Genomic DNA, 13,098 nt, shown 5'->3' on the forward strand with positions numbered 1-13,098 from the left:
TTCTTTCTATTTTTCTTGTCAAAATCCTTTTGATATACCACACCCTGTAACTTTCTATATATAATTTCTGATTTTTTTTTTAAAGTCAAGTAGGTTGGTTAGCCTCTTCTAAACCCATATGGCTGTCTAGTAAGTTATCGTACAGATGATCAGGTTTATTTCTGCTCATTCCATTATTTTACCCAGTAGTGCGGTATTGCTGATGGGTTTGTGGTTACCTGGGTCTGCGTGGTCACCCTTCCTGAAAATGAATACCACGTTCAATTATTTCTAATCACGCAGAATCTCTCCAACATTCATTCAGCACTCCAAAATGGTTCAGCACTCAGCCCCTGTTCATCCTTTGATTTTTGTTATTCAAGATTTACATAGTGGACACGAGAGGACACAATCCTACCATGATGAACTATTTTATGCTCATCCTCCATTTTAACCTTGCAACCAAGGTTTGTTTTCTTCCTTATTCTACTTCTGGTGGATTTGTTTAGTTCAGAGTTAAGAATGGTAAATGAAAGCTTAGTTTATATGATGAACATTAATTTACTTAGCCAGAAATTTCCTGCCACTCTCACCGATGGCAAACCATCCCTTCTGCACAATGGGTTTCCCAGCGGCGGAGGGCGCAAGCCATGCAGAATCTTGCAGGCATTAGCAGGACAGGAAGACCCCACCACCAGTCAATGGTGGGCCAGCCACCTCAGCTGCTGGAAAACATTCTATGGGTGGTGGGGGGGGGGGGGGGGGGGGGGGGGGGGGATCTCCCAAATTGAGTCTTAAAACAATTTTCTTTGGTAGCAAACTATTCATCTATAACTAAGCCTTTTTTTAAAACTTATTTCTAACTTACTGCGATAGGTGCACAAGGGCATATGCGAATATGTCATTCTGCCTTGGGCAAAGTATTGTTCCCACCTTCCTGTTGTTATCCAGTGGAAGAATCAGAGGTGATATGTTCAGAAGACCTGATAACTGCTGATCATAATTATATGATTATCTCAAAAAATCCTGTTGTCCAACATCCGTGTTGAATATGTTGTTCATTTTTTTAAAATGCAATTAGTGTATACCAATGGATTTATGTGAAGCCTTGAATATGAGTTATTAATTTAACCATAGAATTCCAACCGTGCAGAAGGAGGCCATTTGGCCCATTGAGCCTGTACCAACCCTCTGATAGAGCTCACCCGCCCACCCTATCTGTGTAACACCATAAGCCCACCTAACCTGTGATGCACGATCAATTGCACAAAGACTAAAGTTGGGTACAACTGTGGCTTTATTACAGTCAGATAGAACATAGAACATAGAACAATACAGCGCAGTGCAGGCCCTTCGGCCCACGATGTTGCACCGAAACAAAAGCCATCTAACCTACACTATGCCATTATCATCCATATGTTTATCCAATAAACTTTTAAATGCCCTCAATGTTGGCGAGTTCACTACTGTAGCAGGTAGGGCATTCCACGGCCTCACTACTCTTTGCGTAAAGAACCTACCTCTGACCTCTGTCCTATATCTATTACCCCTCAGTTTAAAGTTATGTCCCCTCGTGCCAGCCATATCCATCCGCGGGAGAAGGCTCTCACTGTCCACCCTATCCAACCCCCTGATCATTTTGTATGCCTCTATTAAGTCTCCTCTTAGCCTTCTTCTCTCCAACGAAAACAACCTCAAGTCCGTCAGCCTTTCCTCATAAGATTTTCCCTCCATACCAGGCAACATCCTGGTAAATCTCCTCTGCACCCGCTCCAAAGCCTCCACGTCCTTCCTATAATGCGGTGACCAGAACTGTACGCAATACTCCAAATGCGGCCGGACCAGAGTTCTGTACAGCTGCAACATGACCTCTCGACTCCGGAACTCAATCCCTCTACCAATAAAGGCCAACACTCCATAGGCCTTCTTCACAACCCTATCAACCTGGGTGGCAACTTTCAGGGATCTATGTACATGGACACCTAGATCCCTCTGCTCAGCCACACTTTCAAGAACTTTACCATTAGCCAAATATTCCGCATTCCTGTTATTCCTTCCAAAGTGAATCACCTCACACTTCTCTCCATTAAACTCCATTTGCCACCTCTCAGCCCAGCTCTGCAGCTTATCTATATCCCTCTGTAACCTGCTACATCCTTCCACACTATCGACAACACCACCGACTTTAGTATCATCTGCAAATTTACTCACCCACCCTTCTGTGCCTTCCTCTAGGTCATTGATAAAAATGACAAACAGCAACGGCCCCAGAACAGATCCTTGTGGTACTCCACTTGTGACTGTACTCCATTCTGAACATTTCCCATCAACCACCACCCTCTGTCTTCTTTCAGCTAGCCAATTTCTGATCCACATCTCTAAATCACCCTCAATCCCCAGCCTCCGTATTTTTGCAATAGCCTACCGTGGGGAACCTTATCAAACGCTTTGCTGAAATCCATATACACCACATCAACTGCTCTACCCTCGTCTACCTGTTCAGTCACCTTCTCAAAGAACTCAATAAGGTTTGTGAGGCATGACCTACCCTTCACAAAGCCATGCTGACTATCCCTGATCATATCATTCCTATCTAGATGATTATAAATCTTGTCCCTTATAATCCCCTCCAAGACTTTACCCACTACAGACGTGAGGCTCACCGGTCTATAGTTGCCGGGGTTGTCTCTGCTCCCCTTTTTGAACAAAGGGACCACATTTGCTGTCCTCCAGTCCTCTGGCACTATTCCTGTAGCCAATGATGACATAAAAATCAAAGCCAAAGGTCCAGCAATCTCTTCCCTGGCCTCCCATAGAATCCTAGGATAAATCCCATCAGGTCCCGGGGACTTATCTATTTTCAGCCTGTCCAGAATTGCCAACACCTCTTCCCTACGTACCTCAATGCCATCTATTCTATTAGCCTGGGACTCAGCATTCTCCTCCACAACATTATCTTTTTCCTGAGTGAATACTGACGAAAAATATTCATTTAGTATCTCGCCTATCTCTTCAGACTCCACACACAATTTCCCATCCCTGTCCTTGACTGGTCCTACTCTTTCCCTAGTCATTCGCTTATTCCTGACATACCTATAGAAAGCTTTTGGGTTTTCCTTGATCCTTCCTGCCAAATACTTCTCATGTCCCCTCCTTGCTCGTCTTAGCTCTCTCTTTAGATCCTTCCTCGCTACCTTGTAACTATCCATCGCCCCAACCGAAACTTCACACTTCATCTTCACATAGGCCTCCTTCTTCCTCTTAACAAGAGATTCCACTTCCCTGGTAAACCACGGTTCCCTCGCTCGACGCCTTCCTCCCTGTCTGACCGGTACATACTTATCAAGAATACGCAGTAGCTGATCCTTGAACAAGCCCCACTTATCCAGTGTGCCCAACACTTGCAGCCTACTTCTCCACCTTATCCCCCCCAAGTCACGTCTAATGGCATCATAATTGCCCTTCCCCCAGCTATAACTCTTGCCCTGCGGTGTATACTTATCCCTTTCCATCATTAACGTAAACGTCACCGAATTGTGGTCACTGTCCCCAAAGTGCTCTCCTACCTCCAAATCCAACACCTGGCCTGGTTCATTACCCAAAACCAAATCCAACGTGGCCTCGCCTCTTGTTGGCCTGTCAACATATTGTTTCAGGAAACCCTCCTGCACACACTGTACAAAAAACGACCCATCTATTGTACTCGAACTATATCTTTTCCAGTCAATATTTGGAAAGTTAAAGTCTCCCATAATAACTACCCTGTTACTTTCGCTCATATCCAGAATCATCTTCGCCATCCTTTCCTCTACATCCCTAGAACTATTAGGAGGCCTATAAAAAACTCCCAACAGGGTGACCTCTCCTTTCCTGTTTCTAACTTCAGCCAATACTACCTCGGAAGAAGAGTCCCCATCTAGCATCCTCTCCGCCACCGTAATACTGCTCTTGACTAGCAGCGCCACACCTCCCCCTCTTTTGCCTCCTTCTCTGAGCTTACTAAAACACCTAAACCCCGGAACCTGCAACATCCATTCCTGTCCCTGCTCTATCCATGTCTCCGAAATGGCCACAACATCGAAGTCCCAGGTACCAACCCACGCTGCCAGTTCCCCTACCTTGTTTCGTATACTCCTGGCATTGAAGTAGACACACTTCAAACCACCTACCTGAACGCTGGCCCCCTCCTGCGACGTCAAATCTGTGCTCCTGACCTCTATACTCTCATTCTCCCTTACCCTAAAACTACAATCCAGGTTCCCATGCCCCTGCTGCATTAGTTTAAACCCCCCCAAAGAGCACTAACAAATCTCCCCCCCCAGGATATTTGTGCCCCTCAGGTTCAGATGTAGACCATCCTGTCTGTAGAGGTCCCACCTTCCCCAGAAAGAGCCCCAGTTATCCAAAAATCTGAAACCCTCCCGCCTGCACCATCCCTGTAGCCACGTGTTTAAATGCTCTCTCTCCCTATTCCTCATCTCACTATCACGTGGCACGGGCAACAACCCAGAGATAACAACTCTGTTTGTTCTAGTTCTGAGCTTCCATCCTAGCTCCCTGAAAGCCTGTCTGACATCCTTGTCCCCTTTCCTACCTATGTCGTTGGTGCCAATGTGGACCACGACTTGGGGCTGCTCCCCCTCCCCCCTAAGGACCCGGAAAACACGATCCGAGACATCACGTACCCTTGCACCTGGGAGGCAACATACCAAACGTGATGTTTGGCCTCCTGCTGCAGCTGGCAAAATGGCAGGGCACTGGAGGTCATGCATATTTATACAGTTCTCCGTGGGCGGAGCCAGCCGGCAGGAGCTACCGGCGAACCTGTAGTGCAGGTCCTACCTTACATCTCCTATTACAGTGGTTCACCACATTCACCCTGTTAAAAATGAGTCTGGCGGGGGTGACGTGCAACTATATACAATTAGTGCAATTATGTACAGTGGCAGGGAAAGAAAAGTCTATGTTGACGGTCCGGAGTCCATCAAAGGTTCAGCCGGTCAGGTGCTTTGGTGCTTCGTTGGGAGCGGCGTAACGGTGGCGGCGATAGCGGTGGTGTAGGTGGCACCGGTGGTGGCGGTGCTGATGCTGGCCAGTCATCGGGGAATTCAGGGAGCATGCAGAAGTCCTCTTCGTCCTCTTGTGTGGAAAAGGGGAGGGGGTGGTGGTCTGGTGGGGTCAATATTGGCGGCGAGGTGGGGGTGGGGAAGAGGGGAGGGAGTGTTGAGGTGGAACCTGACTGTGCCAGGTCCCTGAGTGAGACAGTATCTTGGCGGCCGTCGGGGAACTCAACGGAGGCATATTGAGGGTTGGCGTGGAGCAGGTGACCCCTGTCCACCAAGGCGTCCGCCTTGTGGAGTCGGACGTGCCTACGGAGAAGGACCCAAGGAGACGCAAGGAGCAGCGAGCCAAGTCGGGAGCGACACCCCGGATGTGGATTTCCTGGGGAATGTAAAAAACACGTTCGTGGGGTGTGTTATTAGTGGTGGTGCACAATAGTGACCGGATGGAGTGCAGAACGTCAGGGAGGACCTCCTGCCAGCGAGAGGCTGGGAGGTTACCGGACCGTAGGGCCAGCTTGCCCTCCAAACCGTCCCATTCTCCCGTTCTACTTGCCCGTTTCCCCGGGGGTTGTAGCTGGTCGTCCTGCTGGAGGCTATACCCCTGCCGAGCAGGAACTGACGCAGCTCATCGCTCATGAATGAGGAACCCCTGTCGCTGTGAATGTAGGCAGGGAAACTGAACAGAGCGAAGATGGTGCTCAGGGCCTTGATGACGGTGGCAGACGTCATATCGGGGCATGGGATGGCGAAGGGGAATCTGGAGTACTCATCGACCACACTGAGAATGTACGTGTTACGGTCGGAGGAGGGGAGGGGCCCTTTGAAATCCACGCTGAGGCGTTCAAAGGGGCGGGAGGCCTTCACCAGGTGCGCACATCCGGCCGGTAGAAGTGCGACTTGCACTCCGCACAGACCTTGCAGTTCCCGGTGATTGTCCTTACTTCCTCGACGGAGTAGGGCAGATTGCGAGCTTTGACCAGATGGTACAATAGAGTGACCCCTGGGTGACAAAGGCTGTCGTGTAGGGCCTGGAGTTGGTCCACTTGTGCGCTAGCACATGTACCTCGGGAGAGGGCATCTGGGGACTCGTTGAGTTTACCGGGGTGATACAAGATCTCTTAATTATAGGTGGAGAGCTCAATTCTCCACCGCAAGGTTTTATCATTTTTGATCTTGCCCCGATGTGTGTTATTGAAAAAGAAGGCTACTGACCGGTGGTCTGTAAGGAGAGTGAATCTCTTACCGGCCAGGTAATGCCACCAATACCGCATAGCTTCAACGATAGTTTGGGCCTCCTTCTCGACGGATGAGTGTCGAATTTCAGAGGCATGAAGGGTGCGGGAAAAGAATGCCACTGGTCTGCCTGCCTAGTTTAGAGTGGCGTCTGAAGAGTCGCTTTCTACTTGGAAAGGCAGTGACTCATCCACTGCGCGCATCCCGGCCTTGGCGATGTCTGCTCTGATGCGGGCGAAAGCATGTTGTGCCTCGGCCGCAAGGGGGAATTGGGTCGACTGAATGAGTGGGCGGGCCTTGTCCGCATAGTTTGGGACCCACTGAGCGTAGTAGGAAAAGAACACCAGGCAGCTTTTGAGGGCCTTGGGGCAGTGGGGGAGGGGAAGTTCCATGAGAGGGCGCATGCACTCGGGGTCGGGCCCGAGAAGTCCATTTTGGGCTACATAGCCGAGAATGGCTAACCGGGTTGTGCTGAACACACGCTTCTCTTTGTTGTAGGTCAGGTTGAGAAGAGTGGCAATGCGGAGGAATTTATCGAGGTTGGCATCGTGGTCCTGCTGGTCATGGCCGCAGATGGTGACATTATCTAAGTACGGAAAGGTGGCCCGCAAACCGTACTGGTCGACCATCGAGGGCCGAAGGGCCTGTACTGCGCTGTAATGTTCTATGTCCTATTCGGCCCATCTCTCTTTGGAAGACCGAGACCCCATTTGTGACACCGAAAGGGACCCTCAGGAAGTGGTAGAGGTGACCGTCCGCCTCAAAGGCAGTGTATGGCCGGTCCGACTTCCGGATGGGGAGCTGATGGTAGGCGGATTTCAGGTCAATTGTTGAGAAGACCCGGTACTGCGCAATCTGACTGACCATATCAGATATGCGTGGGAGGGGGTACGCGTCGAGCTGTGTGTACCTATTGATGGTCTGACTGTAGTCCACGACCATCCTGTGTTTCTCCCCAGTTTTAACCACTACCACTTGGGCTCTCCAGGGCTGTTGCTGGCCTCGATAATACCCTCCCTAAGCAGCCACTGGACTTCGGACCTGATGAAGGTCTTGTCCTGGGTGCTGTACCGTCTGCTCCTAGTGGCAACCGGCTTGCAATCCACAGTTAGGTTAGCAAAAGGGGAGTGGGGATCGGCCTTGAGGGTCGCGAGGCTGCAAACGGTAAGGGGGGGTAAGGGCCCGCTGAATTTGAGGGTGAGGCTCTGGAGGTTGCACTGGAAGTTCAGGCCCAACAGGAGTGCAGCGCAGAGATTAGGAAGGACATAGAGGCGGAAGTTATTAAATTCTACGCCCTGGACCGTGAGGGTGACTGTACAGAAGCCTCGGATCAGGATGGAGTGGGATCCGGACGCTAGGGAGGTCCTTTGATTGGCAGGGTGGACCACGAGGGCGCAGCGCCTTACCGTATCTGGGTAAACAAAGCTTTCGGTGCTCCCGGAGTCCAGCAGGCACGAGGTCTCGTGGCCGTTGATTTTAACGGTCGTCGACGCGGTGGCCAGGTTGTGCGGGCGAGACTGGTCCAGCGTCATCACATGCGAGCTGTGGGTCGCCATTGGGTGGCGAGCGTGTGCGGTTCCGGTCCGGAGACCCTGTGGGGGACAAGATGGCAGCGCCCATGGTGCGCACATTGCGGGGTCGGGACAAGATAGTGGCGCCCATGGAGGGCACATTGTGGTGTTGGGACAAGATGGCAGCGCCCACGGGGCGCAGGTGGCCGAAGGGGAACAAGATGGCGGTGCCCATTGGTCGCACATGGACCCGTGAGGAGAAGATGGCACCTCCCATTGTGCGTCTGGCATGGGGGAGGGGGCGATAGCGGGTGCGATCGCAGCCACTGCGCGGGCCTGGCACACAGCTGCGAAGTGGCCCTTTTTACCGCAGGCTTTACAAACGGCAGTGCGGGCCGGGCAGTGTTGGCGGGGGTGCTTCTGCTGACCGCAGAAGTAGCAGCGGGGACCCCCGGGGTGCGCAGATCGGCGTGCGGTGCAGGCGTATTGCGAAGGCAGGGTAGCGGCTGAGGAGGTCGTCGGCAGGGTCCAGGACGGGTAGGAATGAGTAGAAGGGTGGGCAGCGCGGCGGGAGAGGTACGATTGTACGTTGCGGGATGCGACCGTCATGGAGAGCGCCAAGGTTTTCGTCTCCGCCAGTTCGAGCGTGGCCCCTTCCAGCAATCGTTCAGGGATGCGGTCCGACGCAATCCCCGTCACGAAGGCATCGCACATGAGGAGATTAGCGTGTTCATTAGCGGGCTTAATTCGGACATCCATTCTGTGGAAAATCTGACTGTAGTAAATTGATGCACGATCAATTGCACAAAGACTAAAGTTGGGTACAACTGTGGCTTTATTACAGTCAGATGTGTGGCCTCCTGCTGCAGCTGGCGAAATGGCAGGGCACTGGAGGTCATGCATATTTATACAGTTCTCCGTGGGCGGAGCCAGCCAGCAGGAGCTACCGGCGAATCTGTAGTGCAGGTCCTACCTTACATCTCCTATTACTTTTTTAAAATATATATATTTATTAAAGTTTTTAACACAATTTTTCTCCCTTACAAACAATGACCCCCCCCCCCCAGTAACAAAAAAGAAATGAGAAATCACGCGGAGCAAGATATATACATGGCAAAATAGTATATTTACATAGCTTTGTACACTGGCTCTCTCCCGTACGTGCCAGTTTCCTCGACTCTTCATGTTATCTCTTGCTCATCTCTTCTCCTCCTCCCCCCCCCCCCCCCCCGGACGTCCCCCCGGGTTGCTGCTGCTGCTGACCGACCTTCCTCTAACGCTCCGCGAGATAGTCTAGGAACAGTTGCCACCGCCTGTAGAACCCTTGCACAGACCCTCTCAAGGCAAACTTAATCCTCTCCAACTTTATGAACCCAGCCATATCGTTTATCCAGGCCTCCACGCTGGAGGGCTTCGCCTCCTTCCACATTAGCAAGATCCTTCGCCGGGCTACTAGGGACGCAAAGGCCAGAATGCCGGCCTCTTTCGCCTCCTGCACTCCCGGTTTGTCCACTATTCCGAATATTGCTAGCCCCCAGCTTGGCTTGACCCGGACTTTCACCACCTGAGATATTGCTCCCGCCACTCCTCTCCAGAACCCCTCCAGTGCCGGGCATGACCAAAACATATGGACATGGTTCGCCGGGCTCCCTGAGCACCTTCCACATCTGTCCTCTACCCCAAAGAACCTGCTCAACCTCGCCCCCATCCAGTGAGCTCTGTGAACCACCTTAAATTGTATCAGGCTGAGCCTGGCACACGAGGAGGAGGAATTAACCCTACCCAGGGCATCAGCCCACAGACCTTCCTCGATCTCCTCCCCCAGTTCCTCCTCCCATTTACCCTTCAACTCTTCTACCAGCGCTTCCCCCTCTTCTTTCATCTCCTGGTGTATTGCCGACACCTTGCCCTCCCCGACCCATGCGCCCGAGATCACCCTGTCTTGAATTTCTTGTGCCGGGAGCAACGGGAATTCCCTCACCTGTCGCCTCACAAAAGCCCTCACCTGCATATACATCTCCTATTACAGTGGTTCACCACAACCTGCACGTTTTTGGACGTTAAGGGGCACTTTAGTATGGCCAATCCACCAGTAACTTCATTGCAGTGTTAATGTAGATCTACGTGTGACAATAAAGATTTAAAAATTAACCCGCACATTGTTGTACTGTGGAAGGAAGCCAGAGCACTGGAGGAAACCCACGCAGACGGAGAGAATGATCAAACTTCGCACAGTCATCCAAGGCTAAAATCAAACCTGGGTCCCTGGTGCTGTGAGGCAGCAGTACTAACCACTGTGCTGCCCTTTTAAATATTTTTTAAATTCTCTATTCAGTGAAGATGTCAAACTGACTTACTGGTTCTTTGGGTTTGGCTTCATATCCAGAATTACTAGCTCATTCATAAACTTTAATGGAGCGACAATTTGGCCATTACCGTGTAAATTTTTTTAAATATACATTTAAAAACCAATATAAAAACTTCATGCCCTGAAGCATTGGAATGTAATTTCATGCATGCAAAGAGCATTCGAAGTGGAAAATTGAGATTAACAGTGTTTTCTTTTTTGTAGACAAGAGGCTGACCAATTGCAAAACCTTCGGAACTGTGTGCGCTTGGAGCTGCAAGAGTTGGAAATGCAGCTGGAGGAGCGATCGTTCGCTCTGGAGGAGCAGCTCAAAACCCCAAACCAGTTTGCCATGTTCAGTCCTCCACCTCGTGCTGTGAGTTACATGTGTTTAATCTTATTGATCTTCCTCCACATTACTGTGGTGGGTGGATATCTTTGATTTTGCTGTAATTTAATTATTTTCTTCCTTGGCCTGGCAAGATCTGGCATCCTTGCAGTTGAGAGGGCATTGACGGGGCCATTCTCAAGCCACTGTCGTAGACTGTCATAGATTCTGATAATCAGATCCGACTCTCGCCTCTGAATTTATATTGCTAAGAAGCACCAGAGGCTCTGCTTGGCAATTTCAGATTTAATTGAATTGAATGAGTGAGACTGTTGCCCAATGCCATTCCAAACACTGGCTTTCATGTATTCTAAACAGTTCATAGTATGACTGAAATGATCAGACTCCTCCGACATCTAGTACTGGATGAACAGAAATGTCTTCAAATCAATATTGGAAAGACAAAAGCCATCGTGTTCGATCCCCACTATAAATTTCATTCTCCGGCTTTCTCTAACTTCACATTCCATCCCTCCACTTGGCAGCTGTCTGAAGCTGAACCAGCCTCCTACAACCTTGGTATATTTGACCCCATGATGAGTGCTGATCACATATACGAAGACCATCTCCATTAAATCACCTGATACTACTTTTGTCCCAGTTTATCTGCTGCTGAAATGCTCATCCATGTGATTTTACCTCCAGACTAGATTCCTCCCACACACTCCTGGCTGGCATCCCACATTTTACTCTTCGTGCAGATCATCCAAAGCCTGCAGCCCATGTTCCTACTTCCACTAAGCCCCATTCACCCACAATTCCTGGTTTCTATTACCTTCAAGACATCTCGCTTCCTTATTTCTGTGATCTCCTTCAGCTCACAACACCCATCCAATTTTGGCCTCTTGAGCATGCCCAGTTTGAATCACTCCATCACTGGTGACCAGGCGTACAGTTGCGTCAGATCTAGATTCTTAAATTCCCTCCAAACCTCTTGGCCACTCTACATACTCTTTCTCCTTTAAGATTAAACCTTCCTCCGACCAAGCTTCTGGCCCATGCTGTAATATTGCCTGTTGTGACACAGTATCAAATTTTGCTTTAAAACGCTCTTGCAAGATTTTGAGTCTCCTTCTTTAGCACCATGCAAGCTATTCTTAACATTGACCTCAAGCCTTCTTCTGTTGGTGGCCATTTCCGGGGTGACGGACTCACTGGGGCTGCAGACCGGGCAGGGTGAATGCAGATGCTCTTGCCTTTGCCTCGCTAATAGCCAGGAGGCGAGTTCTACTGGGACGGAGAGTTTCCACTCCACCTAGTGCCTCGGCCTGGTTGGGTGACCTTATGGAGTTCTTATACCCGGAGAAGGTCAAGTACACCATTAGGGGGTCGGCCAAGGGTTCTATCTGAGGTGGCGGCCATTTATCGCATACTTCAAAGAATTAGTTACCATCAGCTATTAGTGGGGATAGAAAGGTATAGTTGCTAGGTATGGGGTGTTATGATAGTGGTTGAGTGTTGCTTTTGTTTTGTGTTATTAACACGGCAAATGTACCATGAATGAAGCGTTTTCTGGGCTTTGTTGAAGCTGAGTTGTGTTTTGTTATCTTTAATAAAAAGAGGAATGCCTGATGTTTGGAATTCCATGATGTTTGGAATTCCATGATGTTGATCTCAAGCAAGTAATTTTATTTTTATTTTAGAATTTCGAAGAACTGGAAAAGTCAGTACGTTTGCTGAGTGGCACTAGCATTCTATGTATTTTTAAGTGTTTGCTTTCTTGTACTTCTGTATTTCAGGGGGCATACACTAATAACACAGATACCATGTCTTCCTCCTCTCTCAATGTAATGGAACCGGTAAGTAAATTGGACTTCTCTGAACAGTGGTTAAATATAAACTGCTACTCAATCAGGCGAGGTGGAAACTCCCATCTCCGATACACAACTAAATATTAACCCAGGTGATCGAATGTGATTGACTTCTGACGGCAATTATAATTTCCTGTGATCAACACTCTAGCTTTCACATTCTGTAATCAATCAATGCACTGTATTATCTGGATCACTGAATGTTACTTTTTACATTAATCCTAGCAAGCAACTACAAGTTAACATAGATTCTAGCAAATGGCGTCAATAATAGATTCCCAATCTCTTTCTACTACTTCTCGTGTTTTCATCTTATATTTGACTTAATAGCATTGTGTCCTCTTATTGATTACATTATGATTGAATCTCATGTTATTGCCAAATGACACGCAAATTAATGCTGAATTATGCAAATTATTGTTGGATTGTGGAGACTGCTGGATTAAGTAGTTATAAATGGTGGCAATTTGTCTCATTGGTCCTATGGTTGTGGTCTGTGGTCATCAAGGTGATGTTTAGTTTAAAACAAAAGGTTTGTTTATCAATCTCAGATGGGTTAACTCTACAGTTTTTTAAAACATTAATAACTAGTTCACCTGCTAATGACCTTCCCAAATAAAAAATCCTGATTTAGGTTTGTGACGTTAACAGTAGGGAGAATGGGATTAATTGGTAGCTCTTTTAAAGATCTATCGCAGGTACAGTGGGCCAAATGATCATCTTCTGTTCTGTAAGATGTGATAATTCTATTGCATTGGACAAGAAC

General features: G+C 48.9%; 1 protein-coding gene across 7 annotated transcripts in view; it reads left to right on the top strand.

Annotated features, from left to right (window-relative positions):
- itprid2 (ITPR interacting domain containing 2) overlaps window positions 1-13,098 on the top strand; it is a 228,667-nt gene that overhangs the window by 190,653 nt on the left and 24,916 nt on the right. For all 7 annotated transcript variants that reach the window (XM_072477597.1, XM_072477590.1, XM_072477574.1 and 4 more), the window contains 2 exons: window positions 10,359-10,509; window positions 12,261-12,320. In XM_072477597.1, the coding sequence (XP_072333698.1) occupies window positions 10,359-10,509; window positions 12,261-12,320 (211 nt within the window). The remainder of the gene's footprint in view (window positions 1-10,358; window positions 10,510-12,260; window positions 12,321-13,098) is intronic.

The sequence above is a fragment of the Scyliorhinus torazame genome, chromosome 2, assembly GCF_047496885.1.
Source record: "Scyliorhinus torazame isolate Kashiwa2021f chromosome 2, sScyTor2.1, whole genome shotgun sequence".
NCBI lineage: Eukaryota > Metazoa > Chordata > Chondrichthyes > Carcharhiniformes > Scyliorhinidae > Scyliorhinus > Scyliorhinus torazame.